This window comes from Danio rerio, chromosome 14 (genome assembly GCF_049306965.1).
Source record: "Danio rerio strain Tuebingen ecotype United States chromosome 14, GRCz12tu, whole genome shotgun sequence".
NCBI classification, from domain to species: Eukaryota; Metazoa; Chordata; class Actinopteri; order Cypriniformes; family Danionidae; genus Danio; species Danio rerio.
Genome location: NC_133189.1, coordinates 58,005,001 through 58,028,960, shown reverse-complemented (window position 1 = coordinate 58,028,960; position 23,960 = coordinate 58,005,001). Strand labels below are relative to the sequence as shown.

General features: G+C 37.3%; 1 protein-coding gene across 14 annotated transcripts in view; it reads right to left on the bottom strand.

Annotated features, from left to right (window-relative positions):
• Positions 1 to 390: 390 nt before the first annotated feature.
• Positions 391 to 23,960, bottom strand: part of LOC100537342 (transcription factor COE3) — a 269,751-nt gene continuing 246,181 nt past the window's right edge. For 5 of the 14 annotated variants that reach the window (XM_073922345.1, XM_073922349.1, XM_073922354.1 and 2 more), the window contains 4 exons: positions 19,988 to 20,053; positions 18,568 to 18,742; positions 11,194 to 11,379; positions 391 to 1,330 (listed from right to left, as the gene is read on the bottom strand). In XM_073922345.1, the coding sequence (XP_073778446.1) occupies positions 1,299 to 1,330; positions 11,194 to 11,379; positions 18,568 to 18,742; positions 19,988 to 20,053 (459 nt within the window). In that variant the 3' untranslated portion in view covers positions 391 to 1,298. Of the gene's footprint in view, positions 1,331 to 6,706; positions 6,890 to 11,193; positions 11,380 to 18,567; positions 18,743 to 19,987; positions 20,054 to 23,960 lie in introns of all 14 variants that reach the window. The other 9 variants (XM_073922341.1, XM_073922342.1, XM_073922350.1 and 6 more) reach the window with 3 other exon arrangements.

The following is a 23,960-nucleotide window of genomic DNA, read 5'->3' as shown; positions in this document are numbered from 1 at the left end:
AGAAACTGCAATCATAAGTGTGTTTTTGCATGCTAATGTAATGTACACTGAAGCATGTACTTGCAATGAGCCTGTGTTGTGTCAATGTGCACCAATGTCTGCAGTTTTGGACTGATATGATGCACTTCTGCTGTCAAATATGACATTATGACCTCCAGCAGTCGATGCTATGAAGTAAAACAGCAGATCTAATGTAAATAAACAGAGGAGCAACATTTCAGAAACATCAACAAAATCTGAGGATGAACGATTAGCCATTTCAGTAAGCATGACCAAAGCAAAGAGCGGTCCATTAAAAAAACATTCGACTCAAAACATACTGGTGCATATTTGATTAAGTTTTCCATTTTTTTGTTCTTTTTATTATTATTATTATTATTAATATTATTATTTTCTTCTGCTTGCTAAGATACATAGCTCTTGTAAGTGCCCCAACAAAAATAGTGCATTAGGAAATAACTATGATAATACACGTTTCACGAAAACACACGAGACAAGAGGAGGAACAAGAACACAAATGCGCTTTCGCCAAAAAAAGAAAACATTAAATATACGATTGAAAAACGTTTGTTTGTTTGCGTTTTCTTCCGTTTTTATACAAAAGTGGCGACGCTTCGCACCCTGCTTTTGAAAAAAAACAGGACTCACATCTCAACCTTTTTTTTGTCATTGTCAGTTTCTGTTTTTACAAAAAAAGCTGTATTCTTCACTCTTTTTACAATATCTAAAAGGTATTAAGACATCAAATGTGTTGACATAGATATTTGAGACTATTATTCAGGCCTAACTCACCAAAGAAACCCCCGAAACGAACTTTATAAATACATACAAAAAAAGCACATTAAGAAGTTGGACAATAAGTCTGGTACCTAAATGTGGTTAAAACTGCATTCCTGGCTTACTGTAAATCTACCAATCCACACACCTCAAACTACACTCAACTACAGGAGTAGAAATGATCCTGATGGGGGATAAACATCACGCCGAACGCTTCCAGTTTGTGCCGATGACGGAAACGAAAAGTAATTCAATCACGTTTAAAAGTCTCTCTTCTCACAGTAGAAACAGGACAGACGTACAGTATGAGGATCATCAGGCTAACAAACAAAATAACGTGAGGTTATTATTATCAATATTATTATCCTAGTCCGGCGTTCTCCAAAGATAAAGTGGCAAACACAAACATTTCAGGCCAGATGCACGAATGCTTTGTCGATCCGGATGTGTGGATGTAGTTTTTCGGGCAGGACTGGTGATGTTCTTCAGACATATTGGACGGATATTTGGAGATCAGATGTTCACATGGGCGGGACGATCAGACCGGCCATAGCTGGAGGACAGAGAAGAAGAGAGACGCTTCATTACTGGACACATCTGATTAACACACACACACACACACACACACACACACACACATACAGTGAGTCTTAAACATTGAGCAGATTCAATGGTTAAAATGGAAACAAATCTTGGGAAGTCTTAAAAGAAAATGCTGTGGTGTCATAACTCACTGTTGGGTCAAACAGTGTTGGGTTATTATTTTATTTAGATTTAAATTGTATTTTTACATGATGGTTGGGTTGTTTTTAGACCTAATGTTGGGTTAAAACAACCCAATATAACATCAATTATATAATATAAATACACTCTAAAGAGTGCTGGGTTATTTCAACACAATTCTGAGAGTAATAGGGACTAATCCAATTCTGAGTTCATTTTCTGAATTAAATGTATAGGAGCAAATTTAACCCAATGTTTGGGTTAGTCAATATTTTACCCAATAAACTGGCATTTTAAGAGTGTACTCTTGTAAAACATTGAGTTGTTTAAACCTGAACATGCTGAAAAGACCCAATGTTGAATTATGTTTTAAATGATATTTGAACTACTCTATTTAATCTAATGGCTGAGTTTGTTTATATTTGACCCAATATTGGCTTAAAACAGCCCAATACTTTTTTTAAAGTATATTTTAAGTAAAAATTCACTCACATTGTAAACTTGTTTTAAGCAGAATCAATTTTACCTTATGAGTCAAGTTTAACCAGTTTAAAACAGTGTGTATAAATAGTTTAACATGATTAAATACTCTTGAAAACGCTGGGTTGTTTTAACATAATGTTAAGTCAAATGTTGAAAACCCCCATGCCGGGTTCCTTTCTTAAAATTATATTTTAACTACACTTCTAAGTCCAGTAGTTTGGTTTGTTTATATTTGACCCAATCTTGTGTTAAAACAACCCAATGATGTTTAAGTATTTTTAAAGTAGAAATTTACTCACACTTTAATTTTTAAGTAGAATCAAATTAACCCTATGAGCCATTTCACCTTTAAACAGTTTAAAACAGCATGTATAAACTCTAGAACATGATTAAATCACACTTGAAAACACTGGGTTGTTTTGACGCAACGTTAGGTCAAATGTTGGGTTATTTTTACAATTAAATTTCAATTACTCTTTTTAACACAATGGTTGGGTTGTTGTTATTGGACCTAATGTTGGTTAAAACAACCCAATATAAAACTACATTATAAACAGAAATGCATTCATATTGTAAAAAACTGAGAGAGAGACAGAGACAGAGAGAGAGAGAGAGAGAGAGAGAGAGAGAGAGAGAGAGAGACAGAGACAGAGACAGAGAGAGAGAGAGAGACAGAGAGAGAGAGAGAGAGAGAGAGAGAGAGAGAGAGAGAGAGAGAGACAGAGACAGAGACAGAGAGAGAGAGAGAGACAGAGAGAGAGAGAGAGAGAGAGAGAGAGAGAGAGAGAGAGACAGAGAGAGAGAGAGACAGAGACAGAGAGAGAGACAGAGACAGAGAGAGAGAGAGAGAGATGGCTGCCTTAAATTGTAATGTTGAATCAATTTACCCTCATGAGCTGTTTCAACTTAAACTACATTACAGGAAACTGATTTAGAACAGTTGCATCAATTATATAATATAAATACACTCTAAAGAGTGCTGGGTTATTTCAACACAATTCTGAGAGTAATAGGGACTAATCCAATTCTGGGTTCATTTTCTGAATTAAATGTATAGGAGCAAATTTAACCCAATGTTTGGGTTAGTCCATATTTTACCCAATAAACTGGCATTTTAAGAGTGTACTCTTGTAAAACATTGAGTTGTTTAAACCTTGAACATGCTGAAAAGACCCAATGTTGAATTATGTTTTAAATGATATTTGAACTACTCTATTTAATCTAATGGCTGAGTTTGTTTATATTTGACCCACTATTGGCTTAAAACAGCCCAATACTTTTTTTAAAGTATATTTTAAGTAAAAATTCACTCACATTGTAAACTTGTTTTAAGCAGCATCAATTTTACCTTATGAGTCAAGTTTAACCAGTTTAAAACAGTGTGTATAAATAGTTTAACATGATTAAATACTCTTGAAAACGCTGGGTTGTTTTAACATAATGTTAAGTCAAATGTTGAAAACCCCCATGCCGGGTTGCTTTCTTAATATTATATATTAACTACACTTCTTAGTCCAGTGGTTGCGTTTATTTATATTTGATCCAATGTTGTGTTAAAACAACCCAATGATGTTTAAGTATTTTTAAAGTAGAAATTTACTCACACTTTAATTTTTAAGTAGAATCAATTTAACCCTATGAGCCATTTTACCTTTAACCAGTTTAAAACAGCATGTATAAACTCTAGAACATGATTAAATCACTCTTGAAAACGCTGGGTTGTTTTGACGCAAATGTTGGGTTATTTTTTCAATTAAATTTTAATTACTCTTTTTAACACAATGGTTGGGTTGTTTTTATTTGACCCAATGTTGGGTAAAAACAACCCAACATTTATCTTTTGAAAACATTTTATTCTTTTTTAAGAGAGAGTGTGAGAGAAAGATGGTTACCTTAAATTTTAATGTTGAATCAATTTATCCTTATGAGCTAATTCAACCTAAATTACATTACATGATTTAAAACAGCAGGGTGCGAATTACAGGGGTGTTTGAGCGGGATTGACCCCCCTAAATAATGCATGATCCCCCCTCAAGGATATCGAAACAAGCTGGGGTCAGCCCTTTAATAGTGAGAAATAGTTTTCCCTGATCTGTATCTTAAATATTAATTAAAATAATAGATCACACAAACACACATTTGAGCACCCCTATAATGGTTCATGTATAATTCCACTAATCAGTCTTTGCAAGAATCATTCAACAGTGTCTGAACTAGCAGATCTAGAGCAGCGATGGAAAACGTAAGTGGTCACGAGAACAAAAGGTGTTCAGATTTACATATAGCCAGAAAGTAAAGTAAAATTACATGCATAGTTTAAATATTAATTATAACTAATATTCAATTAATATTAATTATATTAATTAATTATAATAATAATATTAATAATTAAATAAATAATAATATAAATAAATAATAATTAAATTAAAATATATATATATATTACTACTGTTTTGCTTCTTACACTTTCTTTGCATACCAGAAACTTGCCTATAGCACTTATTCATTGTTGCTGTTTTAGTTGTGTAAATTGCTTCCTTCATTTGTAAGTCGCTTTGGATAAAATCGTCTGCTGAATGACTAAATGTAAATGTGAATGAATAGTTTGAGCTAGTAACCTCTAAAATAATCAGGTTACTGTATGTCAGAATACATTTAATATCCCTCAAAACACTGAAATCTTAAATACATTTAATTAATAAATCTGATGTCATTTAAATGAATAGATGCATTTAATTTACTGAAAACTTAACAAAAAAGTCGCCCCCTGATCACCAATGTATAACTCACAGCCTGTAGAACAGTGTGTATTAACTGTAAAACAAAATATAAACACTCTAAAAAGTTTGGTTGTTTAACCCAATGTTAATCCAGTGAAAAGCATTGTGTTGTTTTAACCCAATGTTAGGTCAAATGTTGAAAAACCCAACGTCAAGTTAATTTCTTAAAACTATGTTTTAATTACACTTTTTAATCCAATGGTTGCGTTTGATTATATTTGACCCATTGTTGGCTTAAAACGACCCAATGTTTTTTAAAGTATATTTTAAGCAGAAACTCACTCACAAAATGGCCCTAAATTTGTAAGTAGAACCAATTTAATCTTACGAGCCGTTTTAACTTTAACCAGTTTAAAATAGCATGTATAAACATGAATAAAATACTCTCTGGGTTGTTTTAACCAAATGTTGGGTCTAACTTACAGTGACAAACCCAATTATTCCAATGAAATTAAACTAAATTAAAATTAAATTAAACTATTTAACCCAATAGTTGGGTTTGTCCATATTTAATCCAATGTTGGTTTACAACAACCCAGCATTTTTAGTGGAAGAAGTTGTATTAAATTTGATGCTTGGACAAATATCTGCCACTTAATCAGAGATGTATAACTGATGGGTTGTTATAATGCAATATGTTCAGAGCTGCAGATCAGTTCAGTTGAGTTCAGTGTGGTTTAATCTTGTGGGCAAATCCATCCATACGCATCCATGTAACTTAATTATATAACTTGTTTTTTGTGCTTATTTTATTTTATTATTTATTTTTAGGTTTATTTAATCATTGCATCTATTTTTATAATATTTTATTTGAAGAGTATTTATGTTTTACAATGCATACACACTGTTCTGCAGGCTGTGAGTTATACATTGGTGATCAGGGGGCGACTATTTTGTTAAGTTTTCAGTAAATTAAAGGCATCTATTTATTTAAATCACATCAGATTTATTAATAAAACATATTTAAGTTGTCAGTGTTTTGAGGGATATTAAATGTATTCTGATTATTTCAGAGGTAACTAGCTCAAACTACTGAAAGCATGCATCTACTTTGATTTGCTTTTAGGCTTTATGTAAATCTAAACACCTACTTTACAAGAAAACTGTCTCGTGACTATTTAAAATATCCATCGCTGCTCTAGATCTGCTGGTTTAGACACTGCTGAATGATTTACACTGTTTTTAGATTTATAAATATTCATGACTTGCAGTCAAAAAAAAATAATGTGTTGTTATTATGCAATGTTGGTTTAAAAGTAGACAAACCCAAATGTTGAGTAAAAAAAAACTTATTTTGATTTCATTTTTTAAAAAATAACCCAACATTGGGCTTGTCCATATTTGACCCAACATTGTATTACAACAACCCAGCATTTTATAGAGTGTATAATCTATCTAAAAAGACCCCTAAGGGTCTCTGAAGTGCTTTTGTAGCATCTTAAGAACGACAAATAAGATAATAAAGGACAGATTTGGGTTTCTAACATGCACGTTATACTGGAAAATGATCACAGGTTAGGACTGCATGCACATTTAATATTACACTATAAACATTTAATGGTGTGTGTATTCTAACGGGTCAAATATGAACAAACACAACTGGTGAGTTAAAAAGTGTTATTTAAATTCAATTAAAAAAATAAACAACACTAATGGTTGGATTTGTCCGTATTTGACCCAACATTATGTTACAACAGCTTAGCATAAATTACAATATACATAAACAAATGTTCTCCAGCAAACATCACCACCTGCGTTAAATAAATGTACTTATTTACCTAAAATGTATAATTGTGGGGGCTGTAAAAAGCAACCAATGGTAAAAGTAGGAAGTTATGGATCAACTTTGTCCTAAAAAGGTCATGCCATAGTTTAATGTCAGATTCTAGAGGCGGGTCTTGTGTGCTGATTGGCTGAGAGGCAGGAGAGGGGCGGGTGCTCACCCTGTAGACTGCTCCCATTGGTGCTGGTGCAGGTGGGGGGCGGGGAGCTCTGTGGCCGGACGACCGGCGCGAAGGCGCTCTTCTGTTTGACTGCAGAGATCATATGGACAGGAGAGAATGAGAAAGGGCCCGCAGACAGACAGATGGAGGAGTGAGGCTCCAACAGAGGACTGGAGGGGGTGACTGAAACACACACACACACATGCAAACACACACACACACACACACAGATGAGTGGGTCATGCCGACTGTTAGAGGGTTAATTGAAGGGGAGGGCGATGGCATGGGAATGAAACCGTGTGCTACACCTGCATGGCAAAGTTGATCCATAACTTAGAACCCTTGATTTACAGTACATCAGTGCAGTCCACATGTTCAGCTTTGATTTGTTCTGGCATGCGGTCGTCTGCATGCTCTGGTCAGAAAAGCGCCGGCAGTAATCCTGGCGCTCTCAATCTGAGCTCTCTCACCAAAAAACCCACAACGAGTTTTTCTTGAATGAAATTCCAATGGAAAACTCTTGCCAGCTTCTTATAATGAAGAGAAAGCACAGAAACAGCGCTGGCTGGCCTGCCAAACAAGTGCCAATCACACACAATACAGCTGTTAGAGATCCAGTGCATCAACAGGCGGCAGTATATAAACCTCAGCTGATGTTCAGCATTCTGATCGCTTGTGTGCCTCTCAAAATGCCAGAAAGCGGCAGCAGCAGTGTTTCCATCCAAATAGTTCATGTGCATTTTAGTGTATTGCATAAGACACGCTTAACAGAATACAGCTCTGAAAATGCACAACACATTCAATTCATCTTTATTTCTATAGCGCTACTACAGCGTAGATTGTGTCGCAGCAGCTGAACACAGAAGTTCTAGTGAACTGAAACAGTGTCAGTCCAGTGTTCAGAGCTGAAGATCAGTGTGGTTAAATAATCACTACTGAGAGTCGAAACGCTGAAGAGCAAATCCATCCACTGACAAGCAAGTCAGTGGCGAGTGTAACTTACTTTATAACTTATTTTAGTTTTATTATTTGTATTTTTTTATTTAGTTAAAATATGTACTTATGTTTTATTTTTAGGTTTATTTTATTTTTATAATATTTTATTTTTAATATTTTATTATTTATTATTATTTATTATTTATTATTCTTTTTTAACTTATTTTGGTTTTAGACATTTTTTTGTATTTATTACATTTTTAAAATGTACTATTTATTGTTGTTTTATTTTTAGGTTTATTTTTTTTTATATTTTATTTTTAATATTTTATTATTTATTATTATTATATAACTTATTTTGGTTTTAGAAATTTTTATTTATTTATTACATTTTTAAAATGTACTTATGTTTTATTTTTAGGTTTATTTTATTTTATAATATTTTATTTTATTTTTATTCTTTATTTGATTTTTAGTATTTTATTATTTATTATTCTTATATAACTTATTTTAGTTTTAGATACATTTTTTGTATTTATTATATTTTTTAAAATGTACTATTTATTGTTGTTTTATTTTTAGGTTTATTTTATTTTTTTAATATTAAATTAGATTTTTTTATTTACTATATTATCTTTTTAGGTTTTTTTATTTACCTAATGTTTTTTTAGGTTTATTTTGATATTATTTTATTTTTAGATTTGTTTATGGTTATATAGTAATGTAATTTATGAGTAACAGCCCAAACACTGAAGTCCAAACACTGAAGAGCAAATCGATCCATGCGCTGCACTACAAGTCCCTAAATCGCTCTAAAAAATGCTGTTGTAACCCAACATTGAGTCAAATAAAGACATAAAATTTTATTTAATTAAAATTAAATGACTTTTTAACCCACTGGTTGTGTTTGTTTTTATTTTTACCAAAGCCCAGATATTGTTAGAGTGTGATAATTGGGCTAAATATGGACAATACAAATGATGTTAGGTTCGTTTAATTTTTAATCAACTAAAGAATCCTCAATAGACTAAATGTTTGAGTACTGAGCAGGATAAACTTTGATTTGATAGGGAAAAATGTGCATACTCTACACTGTAAACAGAGAGATTAAATTCTGCGCATGCTCTTCATCAGTATGTGTGATGTGATGTAGTTATTCACAAATATAAGTGTGTGTGTGTGTGTGTGTGTGTGTGTGTGTGTGTGTGTGTGTGTGTGTGTCTTTGTGTCATTAATGTTGGCCTTCAGCTCTCCATGTTTCCAGATCTCCATTGTTGCAGATGTGAGATGTTGTTGTGCTGATTGTAAAAGGCCTCAGCCCTTCATCAGTCCATCATCACAGTGATTCAGTATTACTCTTCTTCTATTATTATTCCCTCCAGAACTGTCTTTAGCATTAGTCTGCGCTCCTGTCTCACGCCTCCAAAAGCCACCGTGTTCATTGCGTTTGGTCTTGAGTCTTCTGAGGCGCAGCTCATTTATTAGAGGAGAACAAACAGCACAGTGGAGAATCCCAACAGTGCAGCACACTCCACTTCTCTCAGTGATATCTGTGCACGTTCAGCAGGATCTGATCTTTGTATTCTCTTTTGTTTCTCATTATACGGAAACCCTGCTTCATTCACTGATGATTACAGTTTGCACATACATTTAATCGCACCTTTGGATGGAAACACAACTATTGATGAGTGTGTGAGCGAAGCATGGAGGAGCTGTTAATGTGTTAGGAGATGAGAAAATATGAGTTAGTTCAGATGGAGACAGCGCATGAACAACAACACACACACACACACACACACACACACACACCACACACAACCTTTCTTTTCTGCTCAGACACAAACACACACCGTCAGATGAGCTGCCAACACAAATCCACCTTCACACTAAGAGTGGTCAGGTTTAGCTGGTCAAATTTAACCCAACATGCACTGCGCAAATGACTGGTTTCTAACATTTCCCACAGGTGTGTTACTGGTCCGTCAGTCTGTGTTCTCCATGATAGCGCTTCTTTGTTGGTCCGTGGTTCAATCCATTACACAGGAGTTTGGAAACTATTTGTTTGGGTTCACACCAAGGACTACAACTCTACTATACTACACTATACAAGACATATACAGTTGAAAGCAGAAGTTTACATGTTGATGAGACTAAACTTTTTCTCTTTTTTTGATTCTGTTCTGCGTAACAGCAGAATAATGAGAGAGATGTTGTTTTGAGAAATTGTTATAACTCTTCTAGAAAGTCAAGTTTACGCACAATAAGATTATCCTGCCTCTGGAGAAGCTCAGATGATGATGTCGAAGTTTTGGAAGTTTCTAATTGACAACATTTGAGTTATTGTGAGGCACAACTGTAGAATAGTGTTGAAGGAAAAGCTCAAACACACTGCTTCCTTGTGTAACAACATGAGAAAATCAACAAGCCAGAATCAACAACAAAGCCAGATTACCTCTAGCTGAATGACACTGGGAAAAGACTCATGTTTGGAGACATGTCCTGTGCTCTGATGGAGCTAAGATTGAACTGTTTGGCCATAATGAGCAGTGTTACATCTGGAGGACAAAAGGGAAAGCGCACAAGCCTAGAACACCATCCCAACTGTGCAGTATGGGGGCGGCAGCATCATGTTGTGGGGCTGTTCTGCTGCAGGAGGGACTGGTCCACTTCACAGCATAGATGTCATCATGAAGACAGAACATTATGGAGAAATACTGAAGCAACATCTCAACACATCAGCCAGGACATTACAACTTGCCCACAAATGGCTCTTCCAAACAGATCATGACCCTGAGCATACTGCCAAATGAGTTCAAATGTGCTTTAAGGTCAGCAGAGGGAATGTTTTGGAGTGGCCATCACAAAGCCCTGATCTCAATCCTATAGAGAATGTGTGGGCGGAGTTGAAAAAGCTTGTGCGAGCAAGACAGCCTACAAATCTGACTCAGTTACAGCAATTCTGCAGGAGGAATGAGCCAAAACTCCTGCAAACTATTGTGAGAAGCTTGTGGAAGGAGACCCAAAACATTTGAACAAAGTAAAACAGTTTAAAAGCAAAGCTTAAACATACCAGAGAAATGTGTGTAAACTTTTCACTGTCTAGAAATTAATAAAAGATCCTCAAAAAAAAATCTCTCATTATTCTGGCATTTAGTGAATGTAAATCATTTAGGAAATCCTAATGGACCTAAAATAGTAAACCTTTAGTATCATTTACCATCAGGCATTTTTTAAAATGGTTATGCTCCTTTCTTTAGAGTGCATGTAAACTTCTGATTTCAACTGTATATTTGTTTATTTATATATATATAGTTTTAACTGTGGTTTATTCAAAATGACATTATTAAAATGATTCGATTATAACAAAATAATAAAACCTTGTTGTCCTAAAACATTCAAAGCTTCAGATGATGAAAGTCCAGCATGCACATGTATACTCATGCATCTGTGTTCATGCTCTGTTATCATTCTTGGTGTGAATAATGCGTTTAGGAATCGGTCTGTATTCTTCTTAGCTGTATTGTGGTGTGTTTGAGTAATCGGACACTCACTTGCGTATGGAGAGTTTGCAGCGGAGCCGTTGAGGAAGCTCGGGGATCCCGGCACGCCCAGGTTGGTCATTCCAGCGGCTCCGTATCCGTTCATGGTGGAGGTGATGGTGTTGTAGTTGGACTGCTGCGGTGTGGAGCTCGGCACGTACCCGCGAGGAGACACGCTGTTGGAGTTACGAGAGTAACCTGGAATACAGCACAGGGTAGAACAGATGAGAGAAGCGGAGGAGTAACTGATGAATTATTCAAATATAATAAACACCTGACCCATGTGGACATTTGTATAGTAGTGTATTGTAAATACTGTAGTACATACTATAGAAAATGTACTTCAATTAACCTACTGTGGTGATTCTACAGTTGCTAAGGTAATAACTATAGAAATCGGTAAAGTCTAGATTAGATATGCGGCCAGCCGGAAGTGCAATATGCACATCACTACAGCAGCATTTTTTTTATTACACTATATAACAATAATTCATATTTTTACATTACTGTGATGGTTGCGGTAGACGCTAATGAATTAAAATAAATTGGAAATTTAATAAATAATATAAATAACTCTTGTTAACTTCCCGCCATAACCATATCCGATCTTGCAACAACAATAGAAATAGTGGTGATTCTACAGTTGCTATGGTAACACAACAAAAATAGTAATTACTCTGAGGTGATGATTATACAGTTGCCATGGTAACACAACTACAGTAACACAAAAACAACAGTAATTATTCTCATGTGGTGATTCTACAGTTGCTATGGTAACACAACAAAAATAGTAATTACTCTGAGGTGATGATTATACAGTTGCCATGGTAACACAACTACAGTAACACAAAAACAACAGTAATTATTCTCATGTGGTGATTCTACAGTTGCTATGGTAACACAACAACTACAGGGTTATAAATAAATGACCAACACTGTAGTTTTCTACAACAATAGGGTATATTAGACTACACGACACCACAGTATACTAAATTATACTACAATGTTTCTTGCAGTTCATCAGAGCTAGTTTGACTTCAGCAACAGACTGGTAATCAAAACAACACACTCAGTCCTGAACAGAGTGTTCCTACAGAAACCTCATACTCTTTGTTTGTATTTTCTCTTTTTCCAGAAACGTTCATAGTCTGCCAGAACTAAAGAGGAAGTCGACTTGGCATACATGCTTTTTCACTCTCTGGGCTTTAAGACTAACTACCAGACCATTTTGAGGGATACAAACAATAACAATGGTCCCAATGTATTTCCTGTTTTACATTTTAATTTCCATGGCTTCCAAAAATCCAAAAAGGTGAGATATTGATAAATAATGCTATGATACCAGTTTTAATGTGAAAATAGGATTGAATCACCTCGTTACAGTTATGAAATAGTATGATATCAAGCAGGAAATATGCAAGGGACAAAAACATTACCACATTGAAATGGTCTATAAGACAAATAATAATAATAATACATGTACAAACATTTAGAATAGGCACTTTAAAAGAGTTATAACCATTAATATATTTCTTATTCAACCTCCAATCAACAAGTCTCCAGTCAGTGTAATTTTCATATATTTTCATATACTTGTATTTTCACTTTTTCTTATTTATTTTAAAGAATTTTTTTTTAATGTTTTTAATTTGTTTTAGTACTTTGGCAATTGTGTTGTTACAAGTGTACAATGCATGTCACAATACAAGTGTAGCTTTTATAAATTGTATTTTACATTTTTGTAATTTTTTTGTGATGTTTTCTAGCCTAAAGATAAAATCACTTTAATCTAGAGAAATACATAAATATAAAAATACAATTTTTAGGTTATTTTTTTTTTTTTACATTTTTTTCAACAAGAACTGCTTACTTATGAAAATTGCTTATTATTATTAGTGTTTGATTTGATTTATTAATTGCGAACGGAAAATCATACACCTAACACAAATCTTCAAACAAAAGACCTTTCCTCATGATCAACAAAATATTTACTCATTCATCTACACTTAAAATAACAAATGCATTTAGCTATTAGTGTTGAAACAATCACTTTTGATATATATATATATATAGTATTATTAGTATACATTACATATAGTACAATTCTAATTATTAAGATTATTGCAATAACTAATAATTTAGTTAAAAATGCATTCATATAGTCCCTCATGATGTATAGTCCCAGGAATGGGTTGCAGCTGGAAGGGCATCCGCTAAGTAAAAACATATGCTGGATAAGTTGGCGGTTCATTCCGCTGTTACAACCCCAGATTAATAAAGGGACTAAGCTGAAAAAAGAAAATGAATGAATGAATGAATAAATAAATTAATGAATGAATAGTCGCTTATCTATCAGAGGTCACCACATCGGAATGAACCGCCAACTATTTCAGCATATGTTTTAAACAGTGTATGCTCTTCCATCTGCAACCCAGTACTGGGAAACACCCATACACACTCATTCACACACACACACACAAACACACACACACACACACAAGCGCACATGCACATGCACACACACACACACACATGCGCACACGCACAAACACACATGCGCACACACACACAAACACACACACACACACACCCACACACACACCCACACCCACACACACACACACACACACACACACACACACACACACACACACACACACACACACACACACACACACACACACTATGGCCAATTTAATTCATCAATTGCCCTATAGCGCATTTGCTATAGGGGAAACACCAACTGACCGAGCCGGTGCTCGAACCAGTGACTTTCTTACAATGGGGCCACAGTGCTAACCACTGAGCCACCATGCCGCCCTTAGCTAAAAATAAAAATTGTATATAATATTATCAAAATATAGTATCTGACAGCTCAGCATCTCTTCTGTCAGTCACATGACCTTCATCATCATCATCATCATCATCATCTGCATATCTCTCATGTTCTGTGGGCGGACGCTGATAGTCTGAGATCTCCTCTAAATAAGCTCTGCTCCTGAGTGTTGAGGAGCTGCAGGAGGACAGGGCTGCTGTTTTCTGGAAATCAGTTTGCAACTTAATGAGAAGTTGAAACAATAATTAGTTTGATGGATGAAGGAGCGGAGCAGCGGGCTAAACGAATTAAATCCTGCTGAAGTTTCAGTGCGCACGAGCGACATGTATGAAACGCAATATTTTTATAACGGCGAGCGGCCCTTTCCCATGACCTCATGATTCCTGTAGGTGTTTCTTTCCTGCGTGGATGAGGAAAACAGACGAGAGAGAGAGAGAGAGAGAGAGAGAGAGAGAGAGAAAGAGAGTGTGTGTGTGTGTTTGAGTGTGAGTTCTGTTCATCTTCTGTTCATCTCTCGTTCTGCTCGTCTCACATGTTTTCCCACTTCCTGTGTGTGTGTCAGATCCACTGCTGAGAAGAAACATTGCCAGCGCTGAGATATTGAAAACACACTTGACTTGTGCATGGAAATGCTCACACACACTGCATGGTGCGCACACATATGTATATACACATATATGCTCACTGGCCACTTTATTAGGTACACCTTACTAGTACTGTGTCGGGCGCTCTTTTGCCTTCAGAACTGCCTTAATCCTTTGTGGCGTAGATTCAACAAGCTACTGGAAATATTCCTCAGAGATTTTGCTCCATATTGTCATGATAGCATCACACAGTTGCTGCAGATTTGTCGGCTGCACATCCATGATGCCAATCTCCCGTTCCACCACATCCCAAAGCTGCTCTATTGGATTGAGCTCTGGTGACTGTGGAGGCCATTTGAGTACAGTGAACTCATCGTCATGTTCAAGAAAGCAGTCTGAGATGATTGAGCTTTATGACATGCTGCGTTATCCTGCTGGAAGTAGCCATCAGAAGATGGAGACACTGTGCTCATAAAGGGATGGACATGGTCAGCAGCAATACTCAGGTAGGCTGTGGCGTTGATGCTCAATTGGTACTAATGGACCCAAAGAAAATCTCCCCCACACCATTACACCACCACCACCAGCCTGAACCGCTGATACAAGGCAGGATGATCCATGCTTTCATGTTGTTGAGGCCAAATTGTGAGCCGAGCATCCGAATGTGTCAGCAGAAATGGAGACTCATCAGAGCAGCAACGTTTCTCCAATCTTCTTTTGTCCAGTTTTGGTGAGTCTGTGTGAATTGTAGCCTCAGTTTCCTGTTCTTAGCTGACAGGAGCGGCACCCGGTGTGCTCTTCTGCTGCTGTAGCCCATCCGCCTCAAGGTTGGACGTGTTGTGTGTTCAGAGATGCTCTTCTGCAGAGCTCGGTTGTAGCGAGTGCTTATTTGAGTTACTGTTGCCTTTCTATCAGCTGGAACCAGTCTGGCCATTCTCCTCTGACCTCTGGCCTCATCAACAAGGCATTTGCGCCCACAGAACTGCCGCTCACTGGAGATTTCCTCATTCTCTGTAAACCCTAGAGATGGTTGTGCGTGAAAATCCCAGTAGATCAGCAGTTTCTGAAATACTCAGAGCAGCCCGTCTGGCAGCAACAATCATGCCACGGTCAAAGTCACCTAAATCCCCTTTCTTCCTCATTCTGATGCTCAGTCTGAACTGCAGCAGATCCTCTTGACCATGTCTACATGCCGAAATGCAGTGAGCTGCTGCCATGTGATTGGCTGATTAGACAGTTGGACAGGTGTACGTAATAAAGTTAAAGCTCTCAGAACTGTAGATCCTTCATTAGGTCTTGGTTTTGATACACAGATGAAGTCAGATGTGTCTGCGCTCCTAAACTACGTTTGCATTTGCAAATAATGTGTTTGACTGCTGTAGCGCTGTCATTCAGAGTCTCTCAGCTCCTTCACAGCCGCGCTGCTCACACTTCTCTCAGCACACACACACACACACACACACACACACACACACACACACACACACACACACACACACAGGCAGGCAGACAGACAGGCAGACAGACACACACACACAGGCAGAAAAACATGCTTCTGCACACTGAAGTAGACACACACACACACACACACACACACACACACACACACACACACACACACACTTATACACACACATACACAAGCAGACACAAACGTATGCACACCCACAATTATACACACAAACACACACACACACAGAATTAACACACAGACACATGCTTATGCACGTACAAAAGCATTCACACATGCTCAACGGCAAACACACACATTTATGCACGCACACACACACCCAATGAACACACTCACATATGCACAACAGCAGACATACATGCTTACATTAGTCAAACACACACATGCACACACTCAGACTGATGCAAGCACATAGCAATGTATAGACACAAACACATGCATTGACACACATGGAGACAGACTTATGCGCACACACACATGCAAGAAGATACACTTATACACACAGACACAATGTGCATACACTGACACACACAGGCAGATACATGCACACACACACAGATACAATGTACAACCATGCACACACATACACAATGTTCGCACACATACAGTACTGTACACACACACACACATTGATCAGTGTTTCTATTGTCAGGTGAGTGGCAGTTTTGAGTGCTGCATGTGACAGATCTGCCAAAACACAGTCATGACATCCTCACATAGAGCCGTGTGAGTGTGTGTGTGTGTGTGTGTGTGTGTGTGTGTATTTCTGAATGGTGTCTCAATCAGAGCAGTCAGACACTCTGTAGGGCCGCAAACGTGTGATCAATTCAACTGAAGATGGTGTGATAAAAACATTAACACGATTAATTGTGCCCCCTGATCTGTATGCAAATCAGCTACAGTATTTAAATGAGTCTGGGAGTAAGATCGTTCTCGCATCAGCTTCAGACGTACAGCATGAGGAGTTCTGCGTAAACACTGACATATGCAGCTCAGTTGATTTGCTTTTTGTTTTCTTAAGAGATTGAATATTTTTATTATTTAAATTCTAATGATTTTTTTTCTGGAAATAATACAAATATATCTAGATTTTTAATACTGTACAATTTTATTTAAATGTTTTTATTTCAACTAACACAACTTTTTTTGTCATGTTTGGGATTTGGGACTTAAATAAGTCAAAACACACGCACGCACGCACGCACGCACGCACGCACGCACGCACGCACACACACACACACACACACACACACACACACACACACACACACACACACACTTAGTACTTTGTTTTTAGTTGGTTTAGCTATCCTTGTGGGGACATTTATTCTGCTCTTTTATACACACTTGTAGGGTTTTTAAAAAAAGTCCCAACACGGTCAACATTTACTGGTTTTGCTGTACTTAAGCCAAATGTACCCATGAAATAAAGACTACATGGTCTCACTCCCACACTTGTTTTTGAATTTTTCAAAGCTTTCTGGTATTACTATATTTACCAAAATGTTCTCACAACATGAGGAATACAAGGTTGGCTCATACAATCTATTGAATATCATGCACTCTAACACACACATACGCACGAACGCACACATGCACGCACGCAGGCGCATACACACACACACACTTGTTTTTTAATTTTTCTAAGCTTTCTGGTATTACTATATTTACCAAATGTCCCCACAACATGAGGAAAACAAAGTAATGCACACACACTTGTTTTTGTCAAAATTAACTGATATTGCTATCCTTGTGAGGACATTTGATATAAGCAATCCAATGAATATCTTGCACACGCACACACACACACACACACACACACGCACGCACGCACGCACGCACGCACGCACGCACGCACGCACACGCCCACAAACACACACACACACACACACACACACACACACACACACACACACACACACTTGTTTTTGATTTTTTCAAAGCTCTGGTATTACTATATTTACCAAATGTCCCGACAACATAGAAAATACGTGGTCACACACATTTGTTTTGGTCAAAGTTCACTGGTAAAGCTATACTTGTGGGAACATTTGGTCTATACAATTTAACAAATATGCATACGCACACACACACACACACACACACACACACACACACACATACTTTTTTATTTTTTCAAAACTTGCTGATGTTACTATATTTACCAAATGTCCCCACAACATGAGGAATACAAGGTTGCAAACACTTGTTTTTATCAAAATTCATTGGTATTGCTATAGTTGTGGGAACATTTGGTCCATACAATCAAATGAATATAATGCACGCACACACACGCACGCGCACACACTTGTTTTTGATTTTTTTCAAAACTTTCTGGTATTATATTTACCAAATGTCCCCACAACATGAGGAATACAAGGTCACACACACTTGTTTTGGTCAAAATTTACTGGTATTGCTATACTTGTGGGGACATTTGGTCCATACAATGTAATGACTATCACGCACACAAACACACACGCACACACACTGACCCTGGTCCGCCTGCGAGGCCTCAGAGATGTTGACGGCGAGCTGGCTGCTGAAGGAGTTGACTCCCATCATGCCGGAGTGAGCGCTGGAGCCCGTCAGAGAGGGCAGCTGATTGTGGCTCCGCGGCACACTATATAGAGCCTCCGTCAGGTCAGCCGCACGCTTCAAGATGATCTCCTGACACACACACACACACACACACACACTTCTCATTGACTGCTAACTCAGCAAGCTACATCAAGATACATACAGTACTCAAAACTAAATTACTTAGACATTTATTAATCTGTTATACAATTACTCAGACAGTCACAGTTTATTTGTTATGGTTAGAGGGTCAATTTGGACCTGTAAGTCAACAGGAGGGTTAGGTAAAGAATAAAGTACATCCAGCTGGTTGTATAAATAAAACCCAACAGGATAAAACCCAACAGGTTTATCAGCAGCTGCTGTAGAAGACTGAGGAGCAGGTCAACCATGATATTCCAGGGTATAATATTCCCTAATAATAAACTGGCATACTAATAACACATGCTCATTCGGGTCAATACTGAATATATATATATGCTTATCTGACATTCCTCTGTTATTATGAATAATTATTCAGTCAACAGAAGACACCAACCCAAAAATGGAGTTTGATGGAGTCTACACTAACCTGCGCATTATTAAACGTAAAGCTGACAGAAACCGGTTGAATGGAGCATACATTAACCTATGTATTATTCATTCGCAAGATGGCAAGTATTGTATGTACAGTTGAAGTCAGAATTATTAGCCAGCTTGTTTATTATTTTCCCCAATTTCTGTTTGACGGAGAGCAGATTTGTTCAGCACGTTTCTAATCATAATAGTGTTAAAAACTTATTTCTAATAACTGATTTATTTGCTCTTTGTCATGATGACAGTAAATAATATTAGACTAGATATTTTTAAGACACTTTTATACAGCTTAAAGTGAAATTTAAAGGCTTCACCAGGGTAATTAGGGTAACTAGGCAGGTTAGGGTAATTAGGCAAGTCATTGAATAACGATGGTCTGTTCTGTAGACTATCAAAAAAAATGTAATATTAATAATTTTGTCCTTAAAATGGTGCTTAAAAAATTAAAAACTGCTTTTATTCTAACCGAAATAAAACAAATAAGACTTTCTCTAGAAGAAAAAATATTATCAGACATACTGTGAAAATTTCCTTGCTCTCTTAAACATCATTTGGGAAATATTTAAAAAAGAAGAAAAATTCAAAAGGGGGCAAATGAGTCTGTGTTATTCAGTGGTTGTTATCTGGGATTAACAGACCTTGAAATATCACAACTGACCAATCAGAATCCAGTATTCCAGACAGCAGTGTAATAATATCTGCTAAAATGTGCTGAAATCTCCTGTAAAATGTGATTATTTGTGTTCTCTGTTTTCATACCTGGTTGTTATGAGGCATCCCATACAGCGCCTCCACCAGATCTGCAGCTCTCTTCAGCAAAACCTCCTAAAAAACACACACACACACACGCACACGCACACGCGCACACACACACACACACACACACACACACATAGTAGTTATTATCACATCAGTGCTGATATGAAGCCATATCACAGTCCTGCATGTGTGATATTACATTTATACACCAGTTTGACAGCATCGGCATGTAAATAAATAATTAAATCAACCCGGTAAAGCAGGGATCACCAAACTTGTTCCTGGAGGGCCGGTGTCCTGCAATTTTAGCTCCAACCCTAATCAAACACACCTGAACAAGCTAATCAAGGTCTTATTAGGTATACTTGAAACACCCAGGCAGGTGTGTTGAGGCCAGTTGAAGCTAAACCCTGTAGGACACCTGAACTCCAGGACTGAGATTGGTGACCCCTGCCGTAGAGTCTCAAAAACACCTTTGTTCGAGGAAATTTTCTTGCCGTATTTATAAAGCAAGCACAATATAACAACAGTTCTTGACCAATGTGCTGTAAAAATAATAATAATAATAATAATAATACATTTTACTTGTACTGTATAGCACTTTTCCAACATACATGCAACTCAAAGTGCCTCAAAAACAGCAACAAAAAAGCATTAAAATAGACCACACAAACTTGTCACATATACTCAGATAAAAGCATTCATGTACACACACAAATAATAGCATATATCCACATGATCATGCACACAATAGTCCTTATATATGCAAGCACACACCATACATACACACATAAACCTACAACAATATAGATAAAATGCATACACCCTAAAAGCTTGTGTATTCATACGCAATTTTAAAAAGATGTATCTTAACACGCTTTTTAAAAACATGAATACTAGGGGATTCTTTCACTTCAAGAGGGAGACAGTTCCAAATATTTGGAGCATAATGGCTAAAAGAAGTGCCGCCAGATCGCATCAGGTTTACAGAGTAAAATTCTAAAAGTCCAGCGCCAGAAGAGCGTAGCAAACGGTTTGGGTTATATTTTAATTAACAGTCGGAAATGTAGGAAGGTGTCATGTTGTGAAGGGCTTTATAAACTAATAAAAGAATCTTGAAATCTATTCTTTGGTGCACGGGTAACCAGTGTAATTCTATTATGTACACAAATGATCAGACCAAAGAAATAAAACAACATACAATACGTAAAACATGAAACGTATAAAAGAAAACAGCAAGCTCAAATAACTCGGGTATTACAAGCTTTTTCTAAAAAAAAAAAAAGAAAGAAAATAGCCTTCTGGCTAACTCTAGTGTATTTGCAGAAATGCTCATTAATGTACACGGTCCCTGCTAAATGAATAAATAAATAAAGGTGAAGTGTCAATTTCCCCTTGACCCTTTCCTCGAGAGGGGTCTGGCTGCAGATGTGGTGCAGTGCAAACTGGGCTGCATCCAATGCTTTTTTAAGGGCTCACCTAACCCCACCCCTAACCCTACCCATCACAGTGACGTCACTAGCTCCATTTGAGTGCATTGTGTCTGACATTGCATCGCTGAGTGGTGCAGTCTCAGCTTGCATCATAAAGGCTGCATCCAGATACTATTGCTTCTCCTCATGCATTGACATCTGCAGAAGAGCATCTAAACTGCAAAAAGCCACCGCTAATTCACAAACATTATTGCACCTCATGGTGATTTCATGTGTTTTCATTAATGATAACTTTATAACTTAAGGACACATAATAAATAACTATAAATAAATAAACACAGTTTGACATTAAAAAAACATTATTCCATAATTTCCAGGTGGAACATTTTTAAAAACAGCAGACTGAAATGTTATCACTCAATTGAATGGGTGTTATCGTTGGTTATCAGCTGATAGATATGGGCCAGTAGGGGCCTACTGGTAGGCTCAGAAAGCTGTTATCACCCATCCACATGGTTAATCGGCTATAAATCACATCACTGCACCCGGAAGGTAACAATAATTATTTATATTATTTATTACATTTGTTATTAATTATTTGTATTCTACTAAAGCCTACCCCTACTCTGAGTCTGTCTATCTATCTATCTATCTATCTATCTATCTATCTATCTATCTATCTATCTATCTATCTATCTATCTATCTATCTATCTATCTATCTATCTATCTATCTATCTATCTATCTATAAACCTTGCACATGCTAAAATAAAGTGTGTTTTATAGTCAAATGTCACTTTAGAGTAATGATATTTGACTCAAAACATGCATAGATCTGGTTCTTTGTCAGGAGTTGAACCCTGGATATTTACCATCTATATATATGAGCAAACTGTGGTTAGAACCAAACCAAACCTGTGATGAAGCAGACTGAAAAAGAAGCTGTTGGAATTTCATTTACACCAACCTGTCACACACACACACAACCTGTGCCAAATCACACACACACACACACTGACGCAGTGATCCGTTCAAAGTGTACACATATGCTCCACTGTCATTCTTCACACACACATATGTGTGTGTGTGTGATCCTGTAGTGTTCCTGTGTAAGTCACACATCTCCTCTGACCACACACACACACACACACACACACACACACAAACACACACACACACACACACACACACACACACACACACACACACACACACACACACACACACGGCCTCTCTATACCTATAGTGATGTTTGTACTGTAGAGACTGTATATTCTCTCGTCTCCCCCTGAACTCAACACACACAGCAAACCCTCTGCACATCTTCAGCATCCTTCATTCTGCCTGATTTATGAGACGTATCCCTCATGGGGACCAAAAAAATAAAAAAATGAGCACACAAGGTCAAAATTTACTGGTATTGCTGTACTTATGCCAAATGTCCATACGACATACGGAATACAATGTCACACACACACACACACACACACACTGCACACGTGTTTTCTATCGCCCTACACTTCACCCTGTCGCTTACAGTAAACTTTTATTTTTACTTTGACTAAAACATGAATTCTGTGTGATTTATAAACCTTTGAAAAATGAAGACATGAGGAATGTCCCCATAAAGCACATTCTTCTGTAATACCTGTGTCATACCAATGACGCATTTGTGTCCCGGTGTGTCACAAAAACACTCGTGCATGCATACACACGTTTAAAATCTATTTAATTTAGCGATTTTTTTTGTTGTTGTTTTGTGTTATTGAAATATGTGTGTGTGTGTGTGTGTGTGTATTTATATACCGGCCACTTTATTAGGTAAACCTTACTCGTACCGGTCGGACCCCTTTTGCCTTCAGAACTGCCTTAATCTTTCATGCCAGAGATTCAACGAGCTACTGGAAATATTCCTCAGAGATTTTGCTCCATATTGTCATGATAGCATCACACAGTTGCTGCAGATTTGTCGGCTGCACATCCATGATGCCAATCTCCCGTTCCACCACATCCCAAAGCTGCTCTATTGGATTGAGCTCTGGTGGCTGTGGAGGCCATTTGAGTACAGTGAACTCATCGTCATGTTCAAGAAACCAGTCTGAGATGATTGAGCTTTATGACATGCTGCGTTATCCTGCTGGAAGTAGCCATCAGAAGATGGAGACACTGTGCTCATAAAGGGATGGACATGGTCATCAACAGCAATACTCAGGTAGGCTGTGGCGTTGATGCTCAATTGGTACTAATGGACCCAAAGAAAATCTCCCCCACACCATTACACCACCAGCACCAGCCTGAACCGCTGATACAAGGCAGGATGATCCATGCTTTCATGTTGTTGAGGCCAAATTGTGAGCCGAGCATCCGAATGTGTCAGCAGAAATGGAGACTCATCAGAGCAGCAACGTTTCTCCAATCTTCTATTGTCCAGTTTTGGTGAGTCTGTGTGAATTGTAGCCTCAGTTTCCTGTTCTTAGCTGACAGGAGCGGCACCCGGTGTGCTCTTCTGCTGCTGTAGCCCATCCGCCTCAAGGTTGGCCG